Source organism: Lynx canadensis, chromosome B3 (genome assembly GCF_007474595.2).
Source record: "Lynx canadensis isolate LIC74 chromosome B3, mLynCan4.pri.v2, whole genome shotgun sequence".
NCBI lineage: Eukaryota > Metazoa > Chordata > Mammalia > Carnivora > Felidae > Lynx > Lynx canadensis.
Genome location: NC_044308.2, coordinates 109,301,796 through 109,320,024, shown reverse-complemented (window position 1 = coordinate 109,320,024; position 18,229 = coordinate 109,301,796). Strand labels below are relative to the sequence as shown.

Here is an 18,229-nt window from a genome sequence, read left to right as displayed (position 1 = left end):
ACTGCTTATTTTTGTCTTCATTGTTCGTGATTACACGACTCCATTTCTGAAAGCCTCCAAGCTCTCTTGAATCTTCTTGCCTTTCTTTTTCTTTTTCTTTTTCTTTTTCTTTTTCTTTTTCTTTTTCTTTTTCTTTTTATTTTCTCTTTGATTTTATTTTATTATTTATTTTTAAACATAATTTATTGTCAGATTGGTTTCCATACAACACCCAATGCTCTTGCCTTTCAATATCTGTTGTCAGTAAATTATGCCAATTCATGTTTTGAATTTTCATAATTCTGCTTTTTTTTTAACTGCCTAAAGTTTGGTATCTGTTTTCCCCCCTCAAGTGTTCAGGCAAAATGAGAATTTATTTTAAAGCTGTACTGATGCCACAGCATTTGAGAATAGGAGCTGAAATAGAGCCCAAGGTATTGAGGTTGAGACAGAAAACTGTCAAAATGCTCCTGCTACTCTTTCATTTGTACAAGTTCTCTTGTTTCTACTTCTCTTCTCTCTATTTCAAATATTTATTTTGAAAAAATTTAAATCATATGCTACCTACCATGTGGGGTAGAACATAACCAAATACATTAGTAATCCTTTTACCTTAACTGTCAAGAACTTTACAATGCCCAACTTAGTCTTATTGCTGTCACATCTGTTCCACTATACCAACCAATTCTTCTGTGTTGGTCAGAAGGAAGCTCAGGGTAAGTTATGCTAGACTCCTTGTCTCCTCTCTGGGAGAAAAAATTAGCAATAAGGGAGTCATGGTCTTCATGAGTCTTGGAGATGAGGGTCAGACGAGAGGCTTCCAGATCACAGCTCTATATTCCCTACCTGCATCAGGAGTGAATTTATCGTCTTTCCCCACATGGCTTATTATGTGCTTCCAAAAAGAATAATTATGGGGCTTTCATTGATTGAAGAAAGTAGATGCTGTATTTCCATTTGGATAATGCTGTATTTGGATTTTAAGCTTCTGAGCAAAATATGAATTATCTTGTTGCTGTTCCCTTATGGTATTCTTTTCTGTAACTATTGGTAACGGATGATCGGATTTTGTAGATTATGTACCCATTCTACGTTCAACTCTTAACTTTTCAGAGCTCTACAAATTTAGTGCTTATCATGACTGTGACAGGAGGTAGTGGAAGCAACAATGGCATTTGCTCATTGTCCCCGTATGCACAGAAGTATTTCCTGTTTGCTTGCCAGTAAGATTGGGATTCCTTTTTCAGAAGTTTTACTGCTCATAGCTATTACAAAATGAGAAGTAAAAATAAATGTTTTCGAGTAGAGGAAAAGTTTTATAGGAAAGAAGTAATAAAAGGTCTGATTTCATCATCCCATTTCTATGCTCTGTATATATTGCATTTGAGCAATTTTCTCCTTTGGTTTTTTTTCCTCTGTGCTATTTATACTTCACTTATGAAGATAAATTGGATCTTCCTCAGCTAATGAAAAGTTGTCTTATTTAATAATTCAGAAATGTCTTATTTCTTGGTGGAAAAATAAATCTGCTTTTGAAAAAAGTTTCCTTAGCATTTTAGCTTTTTTGTGGACTTAAAGTCATAGCTATATTATGTGTATGTTCTTAGCATATAAATGGGCAATCAAGTTCATGAAGGTAAACCATTGAATTGTTTCCCAGCCTTTTCTTTTCTGAAAGTGTCCTGTCATTTCTTTTCTTTTCTTTTCTTTAGGGAATCAGCAGTCTCTTCAGTTCTTTAAAAGTGGTGCGTCTCTTGCGACTGGGCCGTGTTGCTAGGAAATTGGACCATTACCTAGAGTATGGAGCCGCAGTCCTCGTGCTCCTGGTATGTGTGTTTGGACTAGTTGCCCACTGGCTGGCCTGCATATGGTACAGCATTGGGGACTATGAGGTCATCGATGAAGTGACGAACACGATCCAAATAGACAGTTGGCTCTACCAGCTGGCCTTGAGCATTGGGACTCCGTATCGATATAATACCAGTGCAGGGATATGGGAAGGAGGACCCAGCAAGGATTCTCTGTACGTGTCCTCTCTCTACTTTACCATGACAAGCCTTACAACCATAGGATTTGGAAACATAGCTCCTACCACCGATGTGGAGAAGATGTTTTCAGTGGCCATGATGATGGTTGGCTGTAAGTATCTCGTTTTTCTTTTTTAATTACCAAAAAATTATTGTTGTTGGTGGTTTTCCAGGCTCCAGTCTCTAACAAGATTAAAATGAAACTACTTTGTCTTCAGAAAGGTGTTTATTCCATATTATTTGCATTGGTTTAATTTTTATTCAGCCTTAGAAAATAAAATGCAAAATAATACATTTTACTTTTCAGAATGTATTGAGCACATGAAAAACAGTGTTGATAGAGTGGTATGAAAATCGGAATGGGAACTCTTTGATTTAATTCTGTTCACAGCCTTGTAACCAGCAGAGCTCTTTCCAAGGGAAACCAGCATCTAGAAAGGCAGCATCTGGCACATCCCATAGGTTTTGTTGGCAGTGTATTAAATTCCAAAAAAAGCAACCAGGATATGATGGGTGATACATAGTTTAGAAAATACTTTAGTTAGTAATTGAATTCTTGACTAACGTTGATCTCAGGATAGTTTTCTGCAGGTTTTTACAATTAAGAAGAATAAAAGTTTCATAAATTTAGTCTCCGTAGCAAATACTCTAGGTTAATAAACACTCTAGGTTTAATATATGCTCCTTTGAGAGAATTAAAGGATTAGTAAATACGAGCTCATTTGGCAATGACAAAAGTATCTGGGAGTTAGCAGGCTTCCTGAGTACTAAATGCCTGGATGGTGTTCTTGGGACTAGAATGTTCTCTAAAGGAGTTGAAAGACCATGTGTTCTACACTCAGACTGAGACTGGATTGTGTCGGATCAGAAATTAAGGAAATACGTATCAAAGAAGCTATTTTAAAAGAAGATTATGGGGGAGACTTCACCATTATATACCCCTTCAAGTTGACTTAGATGATTTATCCAAGCCTAATTCTAACCCCCCAGAGTAACCTTAAGATCATTGTACTGGAGGTATGATTAGTGTTATTAGTACTTGTTAAGCCTTTAGGTCATGGTCATTGGTTTGTGGTATAAGACCTCCTTTCTGAGATTCCACATTGGGGAGGTTTACATTTTTTTTAAAGTTTATTTATTTTGAGAGAGAGAAAAAAAGCATGAGTGGGGCAGGGGCAGAGAGAGAGGCAGAGAGAATCACAAGCAGGCTCTGCACTGATAGTACAGAGCCCAACGCAGGACTTGAACTCATGACCTGAGAGATCAAGAGTTGGCCACTTAACTGACTGACCCACCCAGGCACCCCTATATTTTGTGAATGATGGGAAAGATGTTAAGAGTCCAGGAGTATCAAGAGGCCTATGAAAAGTCAATGTCTTAGGTCAAAGTAAGGCAGTTTTCACATTTTCAGAGGTGAGAATATTTGATAGCTATTGGAGCACCAGTGTTGGCAGTTTAGCTTCCGTCTCTGTGCTCCTCTGTGCAGGTACAGAAACAAGAAGGCACAGGTTCCACTCGCTGTTTAAAGAGGTAGACTGAGAATTCCAGGTGCTGTCTGCTTCAGAGGCTTGTAGGAAGAAATATGTTCCTTCATACAAAAAGATCCTGATGATTTCTTAAACTGTTGTCTATATACCCAACTTGGTAAGATGTATCGGTGCTTTATAAATTCAGAAGACATTTTGTCAGATGTGGTATTTATTACTATACTACTTTTTGTATTATATAATGCATTTTGCCTTACACTTGAGCGTAGTTAGATTAAAAAAAATTTATTTTGAAGCAATTATTGATTCACTGGAAGTTGCAAAAATAGTACAGAGAAGGCCTTTGTGCCTTTTGCCTAGTTTCCTCCAATAATGACATCCTGTATAATCCAGCACAAGATCAACATTGGCACTGATACAACATGCGTGTATAGTTCTGTTTTTTTTTTTAATCACATGTGTAGCTTCCTGTAACTACCACTGAAATCAAGATACAGAATTGTCCCATCACCACAAAAACCTTTCTCATGTTACCCCTTTATAATCATACCCACCCCTTCTCCTAAAGCATCCCTAAACCCTGGCAACTACTGATTTGCTCTTCACCTATATAATATTGTGATTTTGAGAATGTTATGTAAGTGGAATCACGAAAAATGTGACCTTTTGAAATTGGCTTTTTTCAGTCATCATAACCCCTTGAAATCCAACAAAACTTTATCGGTTCACTTGGGCCCATCCTTTCTCTACTTCATGTGTGGCCAACTATATTGCTATATCTAAATGTCTTTCTCCTTTTCTTTCTCTTTAGTTCTTGTCTTGATTTCAAGATGAACACCTAGTCTCAAACTTCGTCCTTTTCTTTTCTGAGTTTCTGCTATTTCCTTTTAACACCTGAGCAGTAGTTTTCTGTTTATAAACTAGCTTCTGACATTTTTTTTTGTCTGTTGACTTTAGCTTTTTGTTTGTTTGTTTGTTTTTGGTTTTGTTTTTGTTCTTTTTTTATGCCTCAAAGTCCAGTTTCTATTGCCAAGATCGTCCCAGGAAGATGCCTTTAATTTCCTTCTTAGTCCTTGGGTCCTTAGTAATTTAATGATATGTTTCCTTTGAAACAACCCAAGAAGTTGATAGAAAACTGTCAAGACCCATGAAGTATAACAGTAACTTCTCACAATTCCAAAATTTATTAGACACACAAGCTCAAAATATCAACCAAATGTACCTACTGAAGCTATTTGTAGTCTTAGTGTCACTTTTTCCCCCTATAATAACACCAAGGAAAACAAAACAAACTACTACTGTTCCCAATATGTGTTATCAGCCATAGATACAGCCAGGGATTTAGCGTCCATCTCTCTTTCTCTCTCTCTCTCTCTCTCTCTCTCTCTCTCTGTATGTGTGTGTGATGGGGAAGGAGAGTAGGAGAGAAAGAGAAGAGGGAGATAGAAAACAAAGGTTCATGCTTTTAGTTGTGTTAAGATTCTAGTCAATTCATGCTGGCTGTTTGAGAAGCACCACTTACAACCTTTTAACACAGTAACTAAGAAAAGTATTTTATCAAAATGTTGATGGAGATACCAACTGCCTATATTCTGTTGTGAAAAATACCTATATTCTGTGGAAGAAGTAATCACTACTTGTAAATCATAGCTTCTTTTTCTGGAGAAAGTCATCTGAAATTTCCATGCCTTCTAGCAAAATTGAGAAATTTTAATGGCAACAGTTCCAGTTCCTAGGTCCTTTCTGAGCCCTCTTCTTTCTTTAATGGGCTTTCCTCTCTGACCTCTAGGTCCTTCCCCCCGATGCTGAATTGCATACGGACTCCGTCCAGGAACACAGTCCCAAGGTTCTCCTTGTTGCTATCAGACAAATCTTCAGACAAAACTTATGACTGTGGCCTCCCTTCAATTCCAGTCACTCTGTGTTCCCTTTTGATCCCTTCTGCATCAGCAGGATCCCAGGGTATTTCTTCTTCCTGCTACCCGGAGATTTACTAGACTTAAATCCTTTGTTCCATCATTTGCCCAAGATGGAGAATCACCTTGCTCAGATTATAGAACTGGAAAAGTTTTTTTGGATCTTCTCAACATATATCTACCACCATGCATTCTTTATCTCAATTTTGTCTCTTCTCAGCTTTGGCATGCTCTATGCCTTGGGTAGAACTCCATGGCTCTGGTAGCAGCCATTACACTACTGCAGGGTAGTTAACTCTCTCTCATTCCTCTGCATTTGTCCATTCATGAATGAACCTGACAGCTCTGCTGACATTCATCAAATTCACTGCCAGAGGACATTTGCGAAAAGATATTTTTGTGTTGAGTTCTACAGCAGTTGTGGAAAATAGCATACTTTAAAAAAATGTTATATTTATTTTTGAGAGAGAGAGAGAGAGAGTGAGCAAGGGAGGGACAGAGACAGGGGGGAGACAGGAGACAGAAAATTGCAAGCAAGCCCTGCACTGCCAGTGCAGAACTGGATGCAGGGCTCAAACTCACAAACACCGAGATCATGACCTGAGCCGAAATCAAGACTCGGAAGTTCAACTGCATACTGCATACCCTGCATACTTTTTTTTTAAAGATCAAGATGTGGGTAATGTCTTTGCTTATTTGCAGAGTAAATATGTCATGATGCCTTCATGAAATGCTCTCTAATCCATTTCATTTGTATAATCTTATTGAGCCCCTAATTATTTTCTTTTTTACAAAGATTAGCAGACTGACTAATTTTGCTTCTATTCAGAAAGCACCTTAGTGCACTGATGATTTGTTTTGATGACTATAAAACAAAGAAATATGAGAATGGAATGTTTCTGATATGATTATCCTTTTGTCTTAATGTATTTTTATGAATCCGCTTTTAAAGATTTATCAGAGAAGCAATTGCTTACTTAGTTTCTTCTTGATTACTAAATGATCATATAAATTGTATTTTTCTTTAATCCAACCATTATAAAAATCTATACACTTGCATCTTTCACTATAATTTTTTTAAAAAAAGAAACATATAAAATAAAATATAAGTTATAAATAACTTTATGCCATGAATAATTTATGTCCAACCATAAATTTTCCCTTTCTCTTTTTCTCTCTCACTTTTTCTCTATTTTTTGTTCATTTGCTTGCTTTATTTTGTTTAAAATTTTCTTTTTTAATTTTTTTTAATGTTTATTTATTTTTGACAGAGACAGAGCATGAGCCGGGGAGGGGCAGAGAGAGAGGGAGACACAAAATCCGAAGCAGGCTCCAGTCTCTGAGCTGTCAGCACAGAGCCTGACGCGGAGCTGGAACTCACAAACCGCAAGATCATGACCTGAGCCGAAGTAGAATGCTCAACTGACTGAGCCACCAAGGCACCCCTATTTTGTTTTAATACACTGTTAAATACATTAGTAAACATGTACACAGCATATTTCAAAGGACTATAAGATTTGACTTTGCAGGGGTGCGCCTGGGTGGCTCAGTCGGTTAAGCATCCGACTCTTGATTTTTGGCTCAGGTCGTGATCTTAAGGGCATTGAATGGAGCCCCGTTGGGCTCCATGCTGGAAGTGGAGCCTGCTTAAGGTTATTTCTCTCTCTTTCTCTCTCCCTCTGCCCCCCCCCTGCTTGCACTCTCTTTCTCTCAAAAATAAGTAAGTAAGTAAATAAATAAATAAAAATGAAAATAAATTAAAATAAGATTAGACTTGGGGTACTTATTGTATTTAAAAGCATTTTTTCCCTTTTTTTGCCTGCTTAGTTGCTAGATTGAAGCAGCCTGACTCATGTGGTATATGGCAATCAGAATCTGTCCTGGTGGGATGTCGTGCAAATTAAATCTTTAAAAGTAAAACAAAGAAAGACTAAAAACTATAAATATGAAAAATGCTGAGATTAATTGGTAGGCAGGTAGTCATAAAAACACTAATCTGCAATTTTCAAACAGGATGTAATAGATGATAACCCAAACAGTCTAAGAACTCTTGTGTAATTGACTGATACGGTTTACAATGCAGCAGGCAAATGGTTTAGCATATTTAGAAGTACAGCAGGACCATCTGCTAGTGAGATGTGCATGAAGAGAAATTCAAATCTTCATGTGGGTGGTTAAGCCACCAGGGAGCCCTAGGTTACACACTGGTCACTCAGCATCACACAGAGGAGGCTGATGCCATGCACCATATTCTCCAGTTGATGATCTAATTTAGCATTCTCTGTGGAGTTCAGATAAAAGCCAAGCTGAGATTATAGGCATTGCTTTTATCTCTCTCCATAGGAAAAGGAAATAAATAGAAAATGGTGAGACCCAGAGATTGGGAGAATATAGAATAAGTTGAGGGTGAAGGCCTGTGTGACCTCAGAGAGTCTTTGAATCTCTTTGGTTTTAGTTTTTCAGTTGTGTAATGCAGGAGTTGAAATAAATGACTTTTAATATTCCTGTCTGTGCTAACAAATATTTCAGATTCTGTTAGTGCAGTTATGCCACTGTTCTTAGAGTTGGGTTGGCTGTTGGTAATGAGGTTAATAATGAAATGGAAGACGTTCCACTTACCGGTTTTAGGGTTTTTCATGTATATTACATATCTTGCCAATTTTATTGAGAGTAAGGTGCATCTTTTATGGAATATATTCAGTAATGAGGGGACACTGTCAGGAAATCTTGTAGAGAAAAGAAAATATTGTTTTTGGAAAGAAGAGTGTTTTTTGAATAGAAATTAGGCAGCTAGATAGACTGAAAGACATTTGCTTCAGGACATAAGAGTAGGGCCCAAGGAGAAGTGTGTGCATCAGACCAGTGGGAACTCCGAAGGATATTTGGCCTACACAGATGTCCAGGCAGGTTTCAAAGTGGACTGGAATTTAAATAAAAACTTGGAAGAAAAAAAGTAGAATGAAATAAAATAAATATTAAAGAAATGCTGCTTTAAAAAAATAAAAGTGAACTGTTGCCCTTTTCCAATATTAAAACAATTATTCTTCGGATCTTAACATGAGACTTTAGGTGACTGAGATACAATCCTAAGTTACGTGTTGAATTTTTTCTTGCCCTTGCTGTTGTGGTGTAGGTAGGAAGTGGAGTGTGAACATGCTGATTTTCATTTCTGGTTTTAGATTCAGCCAGATGGAGAGACTTTTAAGCTTAATGTTTATTTTGGAAACTGGGTCAATTCTTTGTGTCTGCTTTACTTCTGCTTGTAAAAAAGATTTTCTTTCTTTCTTTTTTTTTTTAAATCTCTTTTCTTTAATAAGCTGAGTATCCTATGAGGAAAAACATTTTGTGGAACACAAAGTTCAGGGTTATAAGTACCTTTATTCATGGTTTAGTAGTTGCAGATGTATAGCCTGGTAGTTAAGAAAAGGCTATGTGGTGTGTACTTTATTCCATTTCTTAATCACAATAGAACTTGTATCTTTTGCAGGAATGTTCTTTTATACTCATGTTTCTTTTTATGCCTAGTCACATTTTCACAAAGCCTCTCAGATTCTATAAAGATTGAGTTTTCCCAGAAAACAGGAAATTTTCTCAGTGGCTCAGTAATTAGTCTGGTCTCTTTGAAAGAGCTGGTCTCTGGAACTACCTTGTGTCTCAGTATCACTCAGAATTATTTAATTCATTCATCATTGTCCCAGACAGTTATTAAGCAGACAAACTGGATACTTTGTGGCTCTCAGTAAGTTAGTAGTATGGTGAGTGTCAGACAAGAGAATCACTGAATCATCTTTCTTTCTCTCCCATTCCCTCCGTCTCTATCCCCGTCCCCATGTCCATGTCCATGTCCATCCGCCTTCTCTCTCCATCTCCATCCTCATTTCTATTCCCATCTCCATCCCCATCCCAGTCTCCAGCTCCATCTCCATCATCATGCCCATCCCTGTTTCCATGTCCATATCCATCTGCATGTCCATCCCCCTTTCATCCCACTCCTATCCTCATCTCTATCCTCTTCTCCAACCTCATCCCCATCCCATATCCATCCCTTCCCCATCCCCATCTCTGTCCCCATTTCCACATGCAACTATTTCCCCATCCCCATCCGCATCCCCATCTCCATCCCCATCCCCATCCGCATTCCCATCTCCATCCCCATCCCCATCCCCATCCCCATCTCCATCCCATCCCCATCCCCATCTCCATCCCATCCCCATCTCCATCCCATCCCTATCTCCATCCCCGTCTCTGTCCCCATTTTCACATGCAACTATTTCCCCATTCCCATCCCCATCTGCATCCCCATCCCCATCTCCATCTCTGTCCCCATTTCCATGTGCAACTCTTTCCCCATCTTCATTACTTCTCCATTGTCATCTCCTTCTTATTTGTCTTTATACGGTGAGCTAAAAGCTAAGACTTTGAACAGATGAACAAAGAAGTTGGGCTGAACTACAGAGCAGGTAAGAACAGGGTCTGTGTTTGTCCTATTTGTCATTACATATTTAGCACAAAGTATTGTGCCTAGTTGAAAGTTATGCTCATTAAACATGTTGAATGAATGAAAAAAGTTTACCTAGCTTATCCTGAGGAATGCAGGAAGATTTCTGGGAGGAAGTGACTCATGAGATTAGAATAGAAAAACATACTGGACTTCGGTACTTTTTGAAATAAAGAGAACGTATGTGAAAAAAACAGGAATGAAATGGCTTGGCCCTTTTGTAGAACTCCATGTATTTCACTTGCATAGCTTGGCAAGGAGTTTATCATTTATCCTAAAGGTTGTGAGATAAAGAAGAATTTCATTCTTCTGTGTGGAGGATGAATTGGAGCAGAGAAAAGCTGCAGGTAGAGAAACCATTTTGGAGGCTGTTGCAATGATTCAGGAAGTCATAAATTGAGGGGGTAGGGATATGGAAGGTGGCAGTTTCAGAACCAGCAAATTGTTTTTTCTGTAAAAGGACAGTTAACAACTATCTTAGGCTTCATGGTCAAGTCTCTGTTGCAACCACTCATGTCTGGTATTGTAGTGTTTTTTTTTTAATGTTTATTTATTTTGAGAGAGAGAGATAGAGGAGAGAGAGCATGGGCAGAGGAGGGGCAGAGAGAGAAAGGGAGAGAGAGAATCCCAAGCAGGCTGTGCACTATCAGTACAGAGCTTGATGCAGGGCTCAAACCCACGAAATGTGAGATCATGACCTGAGCCAAAACCAAGAGTTAGATGCTTAACTGACTGAGCCACCCAGGTGCCCCTCTGCTGTTGTAGTGTTAGAAGAGGCAAAGACATAAATAAATGGGCATGCCTATGTTCCAATAAAACTTTAAGCAGGTGGCAGGCCAGGTGCGGCATATTCATACTTTCCCACAGTCTAGGGAGACAACATAGTTTATGAAAAGACCATGGACTTTAGAGTCAGACAAACCTATGTTCAGTTATTAAGAATTTACACCAGTTATCTAGACCTTCATCTGTAAAATGGAGATCACTACATTGCAGAGTTTTTTTGGAATACTCAAAAATAGATTGTATATAAAATTCCTGAAATGCTTTTTTAAGTTGTTATTGGTGAGTGGATAAATGTGTCAAATATGATAGAGAGAAGAATCCAAAAGGACTGGAAGGTTTCTGGCTAATTCAGCTGTGTGAATGACCACGTTCTTTTCTGAGATAGGAAAAAAGAAGCAACTATTCCTGGGGGAAGAGAATGGTTCTATTCTGAACATGTTTGAGTGTGAGGTGCCTGAGGTCATTTAGGTGGTGATGTACATTAGGTTAGACAGTTAAAAGTGTGATTTTGGGGTTCCAGAGATGTAAAACATGGTGAGATCTCTTTGTGAATCACAGGGTAGAGAAAGTAACCAATGTCAAGAGAGTGGCAGGGTAGATTCAGAATGAAGCTGGTGAAGGATGACACTTGAGGGAGGAGAGCCACAGAAGGATAAAGAAGAGAGCCCAGAAGGATAAAAAGAAAGCATGGCTCCAAAAGAAGTTTCTTCCAACTTCAAGAAGGAAGGGAGAACAACAAGAGAAATGGGACAGTGACTCAGGAGGGTCTGGTTAGCATTATGAGGTCATTGGTGACCTTCTATGAGTAGTTTCATTGGATAGTTGAGGGGAGAGAATCACATGGGGGAACTTGCCTTTTTGGGATCTAAACCTTTTTTTTTCTAATATGAAGGAAAATATGAAGAAAAATTTAACTTAGTGCAGACAGATAACGCTTACACGATATTTTTCACTGCCAATGTTGCCTTTTATTTTTCTAAATCACCATTCAAGTTCAATAAAATATATTTACATTAGACTATTAGGTAGGGTACATACACTTGGAGTTTTCTTTCCATGTTACAAGATAGAAAACGAAATTGACTTGCAAAGACGTTTTTATGAAATCCCACATTCTAAGAACAGGGGTTTCAACCAGGGAAGAATTTTACTTATGAAATTATATGGTAACCTTCTAATAAATTTATGTTGATTCCTATGAACGTGTCTATTGCTCAAGGTGGGTGTTTGCCTGGTGGGTGAAATTGTGCTCTGCTAGAGAGAAAGCACTGGGGACTTACAGAATCCTTATGTATGTGGCATCAAGGGTCAACTGGTTTATACTTTTAATTTTGCTGGAAACAAAATACTTACAAAATTTTTCAAAGGTTGAAAGACTAACAAGTCCACATATGAATATATTTAGAATTTGCTAAAATAAATGTTATACCCAGAAGGCTTTATGTATGGATTTAAGAATTGCTTTGGTATGCTCAGACAGGGATTTTCTTTGGAGCAATTTCTAAGCCAGTTCCTAAGTGACTGCTTCTTACGTCTTTACATAATATTTACATAAATTGCAATGACTGCATCAGGCCTCCCTGGGAGTAGAGGTGCCAGGTACATGGTTTTAGTTTTGGACTTTGTGTGTGTAGATAGGAAGATTTTTATGGGATGAAAGTTATGTTCTGGTTGACTGTCAGGAAATACTGGAGGCTTTAAAAGATTCTCTCTGAAGCTAGTTCTGAGCTAGCCCTTTAGATACTCTCTTCTTTAAAGTTGAATTTATGTTTAACAACCCCCCAAAAGTCTTAATCTGTGAAAATCTAATTTGGGAGCCTTACTGATTTAAAATGAATGTAAGGGAAGGACACTTAAACTCCTACCTCTAGTTAAGACTTGGCAAAAGAGATGGGTGTTGATTTTTCTTTTCTAAAAAAATTTTTTTACATTTATTTATTTTTTGAGAGACATAGAGAGACAGAGCACAAGTTGGAGAGGGGCAGAGAGAAAAGGAGACACAGAATCCGAAGCAGGCTCCAGGCTCTCAGCACAGAGCCCCACGCGGGGCTTGAACTCACAAACCATGAAATCGTGACCTCAGCCGAAGTCAGATGCTTAACTGACTGAGTCACCCAGGCACTCCAGGTGACTCTTCTAATGAGACTTTGGGATGGGTGGTGTTGACCTCAGGAGCTTTTCTTATGCTAAGCTGCCTATGACTTTGCCTTTTCAGTTTTCTTAGAAAAGGCCTCAAAAGAACCCCATAGTAGGTGTATTTTCTAACTCTCTCTCTTAGGGGGAGCTAGCTAGAGAGCACTCTTCCTTCCCCCCATCCCCCCCCCCATCCCAGACACACACCAGAATTCTAGATTCCATCATTCCTTGTCCTGTCACTGCACTGTGTCCTAAAAAATTCCAATCTGGATCTACCTACCTGCCTCTTTTGCTCCTGTTTTGGGATTGCTGAGAACTGGCTGGAGTAAACCACAGCTATGTGAACAGGTGCCACTACAGTACATTGTTCATAATCTTACAAATCTTTGCTTATTTTAGGTCATCTCCCTCTCACATTTTGCTGAGTAGCTATTCTTGTGCAATTCTAATGTTTTCTTCTCAGCTCTCCTGAATCTCTGACTGCCCTTTCCTATTTCAGCAGATGGCCTTTCTTTTATTTCTCTGAAAAGGAAAGGGTGGCTGTAGCAGACATGCATCCCTGTACCTTCTTGACCCTCTTACAAAGACTGGCTGGAAGAGGGAAGCAGGTTGGGAGTGAGGGGGCAGCCAAACCACACAGGACCTGATAGGTCAAATTAGTGACTTTTTTTCCAAGTCAGATGGGAAGGCTTTTGAGGGTTTGGGGCCAAAGCGTGGCATGATTTGTCTTATGTTTTATAAAGATCAACCTGATGGCTGTGTGGAAAACAGACTGCAAGAGATAAAGGATGGAAGAGGGCAGATAGGGTAATAGTCAAGGTGCAAGATGATGGCAGTGGTAGTTAGAATCGGTTAGACTCTGGACAAATGTTAAGACCCACAAAATATGAGAGAAAGCAAGAGTCAGGATTTAATTTAAGGCTTTTGGTGCAAGCAACTGCTAAATTGGGAATGGTCCTTTGTGATGTTGAGTGAGCAGTTAATGTATATGAGTCTAGAATTGTGTGGATGGTCCAGGGTATGGTCATGTTATCTGTTTCATCCTTTAATGTTTATTTCCTCCAATTATTTGCTCTTGTTTCTGCTGTGTTTTCCATCTCTCTAGCTCTCTACTGGCTCTTTCTCATCAGCCAGTAAACGTGCTCATTGTTTCTTCAATCCAAAAAAATACACATATGTGAATAGAAGAACACTCGAGTTCACACTCTCTTTGTCTGTGATCTAACTACCAGTTCTTTTTTTTTTTTTTTTTTAAAGCAAGCTTCCAGAAGTATGAGTCTTTACTTTCTTATCTTATTTTACTACTTAAAAAGTGGACTTCTTTCCACTACCACCACTTGAAATACATTTGCTAAATTTCATAGACATTTTTTCATCCATGCAGAAACATCTCTGGCTTCTTGATGTTTATCTCTCCCTGGTTTCTCTCCCATTTCTCTGGCTATTTCTTCTATTTCTTTTGCTGGATCATTATATTCTGTCTCTTAAATATTGGAAAGTGTGATTTTGGGAACAGATTTTTGAAAGATCAAGGGCAGCTCTTGATCTGAGGCTGAGTACTGTCCCTCACCAAGGAGTGATTTAGGGGAGTTAGACAACTTCTAGATATCTCCCTGATCATTTTGTCTGATGGTCCCTATTTTGTATGTCTTTCCCTCCAAAAGTCCCCTGTACACCTGCCACTTTGTTCTCTGAAAGATGTAAGTCTCTTGTCAGCACACCAGCATGGACTGAGCTTCAAACTAGCTCACTGTCACAGTGAAGAAGAAAGAGAGGCTGAGATTTCAGAGCAGAGTAGAGAAAACATTTGGAGCGTGGGGAGCTGCTTGGTAGGCCGTTGCGGGAAGGGGCTAAGGTGATGATGCCATGAGGGAAGAGACTCTTCAAGATAAACTCTTATTCTTCCTAGCTCTGTGGTGGGAAAAGTAATCAGAGATTAATAAGATATGCCCCTTTTCTCCAATTTCTTGCCATGAGAAGTTTCCTCCCTAATCTGTCTAAAGTGTCTCTGTCCTCCGCATCATTATCTTTCTATTATGGGCTATAATTATGTTCTTTAATTCTTTCTTTACACATTTGCTGCTTGTCTTCCCAGCTCAAGTGGGAGCCGTGAAGGCAGGGAACTTGTCTGTCTGGTTCACCTCTATATATCTGGTATAATGAGAGCATAGTAGGTGCTCAGTAAATTCTTTTTGAACAAGTGACTGGGTTTTGATACTCCATATTCAAAAGGTTGTGTATTCAGAGCAAAGCGAAACTATACCAGCTCTCCAGATCTAAGTATTTTAATGGGGAGTTTAAATTTTTATACAGTAGAACTTAGATACATGAATATGTGGCTGACTTCATTTTTCTATACAGAGCTCAATTAGTTTGTGACCTACCACCTCACTCTTTTCCATCTTTCAAAAGGTATCTTTCTTTTTTTTTTTTTAAATATTTTTTAAAGTTTATTAATTTATTTTGAGAGACAGAGCAGGCTCTGCACGAGCAGCGCTGAGCTTGATGCCGGGCTGGAACTCACGAACCATGAAATTATGATCTGAGCCAAAACCAAGAGTCAGACACTTAACCAACTGAGCCACCCAGGTGCCCTTCAGAAGGTGTCTTTCATGCTGTATCTGTCCTATGGTTGCACTCCTTAGTCTTTGCCATGTACCAGAGAGTTCTGGATGGGAAGCAGGATACACTTCTCTGTTGCTCTTGGATTTCCCCTTACCCTATTTCAAGTTTCTTTTTTCATCTATATTTCTTGCTATTCTGCCCACTTATGTTTCATTGCCTTTCCCCCTGCCTCCAATATTTTCTGGGAAAAGAGCTAAGATTTTAACAGTAAAAATAAAACACAACAAGAACAACAATAACAAAAAAGCCATTTGCTGTCTCAAGGGCCTGGCACTTGCAAAGGAAATCTATGCTTTCAAGATTATTGTTTTGGCTAAGGGCTTAAAAAAAGGTCTAATTTGAAACTCAAAGCTACGCTGCTTTCTTTGTTCCTAGCTATGTGCATACTCCCCTTGACAAGTGACTGACACCGTTTCAGTGGGAGGGCAGCAGAGCGGCCATTAGGAAGAACGAGGGGTTAAAGGCACTGAAAATACTTCTGTGTGTGTTCCTCACCCACAATCACGGGTAGGTCCTGGAATAAAGGGATTCACTGCAACCTCCCAATCCGTTTTTGTTCATTGGGTATAGAAGAGAACCAAATGGGATTCAAATGGTTTGGAAGTAACTGTACCACATGTAGAATTTAATGATAAAGTTTGGATATTCTATTCTTAGAGGCCAGACAAGGTTAGAACTACTTCAGCCTAAATCAGAAGTATAAATATCCATGTCATTGCTGTTATTACTATTTACTAAAGAGACAAAATCATATACCTGTATTTTGGAGAAATTTGCATCTTGAAACAAGTGTGTTCAAGTAAGTCCATTTACCCAAAGGGAACTTTCATTGGCTGCTGATGTTTGGTGAAAGACTTTCTATAACTATGTGACTTTAACTGCTAATTTAGTCATTGGAGAGATTCCCAGAGGTAGGAAGGTGATTTGGTTAGAAAAGAATGGGATTTGGTTAATATGACAACCCCAGAGATGACAGAGCTGATGTAAATAGGAAAGGACCCAGGACCCACAAAGACAAGGAAGGAAATCAAGAATTTTCCAGACCTCTGGTTTTCCTGACTTGTTTTTAATTTATTCTGTGTGCCAATTCAGATTGTCTGCCTATTTTTTTAATTTAATTTTTAGATCAAAATAATATATGTACATAAAGAACCAAATAGTGCTATAAGGTGTATTTTTGAAAAGTAGAAGTTTTCTAATCCCTATGCACTTTTCCATTTCCCAGCTATCACTTTAAAATTGTTTCAGTTTTTTGAAAATATCTATCTTTTTATTTATAAATAGCATGATGATTGGAGAGGATTTTCAATTTTAGTCATTATAAATTGACTTCCATCTTTGGAAGATTAAAATATAATTCTCTTTTAATTATATTTGGCTCTGTCCCCATCCCTTAACCACCACTACGTACCCATATATACATTTTTCAATTTTCTAGCCTATAAAAATATATAGATCACAAATTTGTTGAAATCAATAGTGTGTTTTCATAATCATGACTACACAAACGCTGTTTGTAATTGAATTATGTGGTTTACTATGATTATTTTCCTGTATAACTTTTGGTTTTATGTCATTTTCCTTTTTAGTTTAGTTTTTTTTTACTGTTTATATATTTTTGAGAGAGAGTTTGGGAACAGGGGAAGTGCAGAGGGAGGAGGAGGACAGAGGATCCAAAGCAGGCTCTGTACTGACAGCAGAGAGCCTGATGGGGGGCTTGAACTCACGAACTGAGATCATGACCTGAGCCAAAGTTGGATGCTCAACTGGATGAGCTACCCAGGTGCCCCTCCTTCTTAGTTTTCCATGTACTTCTCCTCTATCATGTAACACTCATCTAAATATGCTTTTATTAGGTAGTTATCAACTTCCTGTCTTTGGAGGCTATTTCCTTGGAATCTTCTGAATTTCCCCAGTCTGGACTAGTCTCTATAGACTTGACCAACAGCTCTCACTCAGCCTGATTTTTCCCTTCATCTTTGAACCTCAGAGTTTCCTTTTCCTTTCTCTTTTGTGGACCTTCTGTTTACTACATCTGTTTTAATAGAACAACTCTTACAATAGTTTACAGAGAAAGGATGCATAGAAGGTAATATTTTGAGGTTGTGTATGTCTTAAAATGTCTTTCATTTACCCTTTTGCTTAACTGATAGCTCATCTGGGTAAATATGAAGGTTAGAAATAATTTTATGACAGAATTTTGAGATATCCTTCCTTTGTTTTTGAGTTTTCAGTGGAATTATTTAAAAGACTGATTCTAGGGGCGCCTGGGTGCCTTAGTTGGTTAAGCGTCGGACTCTGGCTCAGGTCATGATCTCGCAGTTTGTGAGTTCAAGCTCCCGGTCAGGCTCTGTGCTGACAGCTCAGAGCCTGCAGTCTGCTTCAGATTCTGTATCTCCATCTCTTTCAGTACCTCCCCCCCGCCCCGCACACACACAGCCTCACCCCTGTCCATGTCTCTCTCTCTCTGTCAAAAAATAAACAAACATTAAAAAAATTTTTTTTAAAAGACTGATTCTATTCAAGTCTTGATTCTTATAAATATGTTTTCTTCTCTCTTTATTTCTGCAAAACTTTAGAATCTTCTTTAGGTACCCAGTATTATGAAATACTATGGCAAAAGTCTCTTTTTATGGGTCTGTTGTCATCTACTCTTTTAGATTCTACAATCTCTTCTAGATTCTCAGTGGGTCTGCTTCATCATTTGGAAATATTTATTCTTCACTTCTGGGACATTTTCTTGAGTTATTTTTTTGATAAATTCCTTTTTCCCTC

General features: G+C 38.4%; 1 protein-coding gene across 1 annotated transcript in view; it reads left to right on the top strand.

Annotated features, from left to right (window-relative positions):
• Window positions 1-18,229, top strand: part of KCNH5 (potassium voltage-gated channel subfamily H member 5) — a 300,949-nt gene that overhangs the window by 92,350 nt on the left and 190,370 nt on the right. Inside the window, 1 exon segment of the mRNA XM_030320346.1 lies at window positions 1,692-2,118. Within this exon segment, the coding sequence (XP_030176206.1) occupies window positions 1,692-2,118 (427 nt within the window).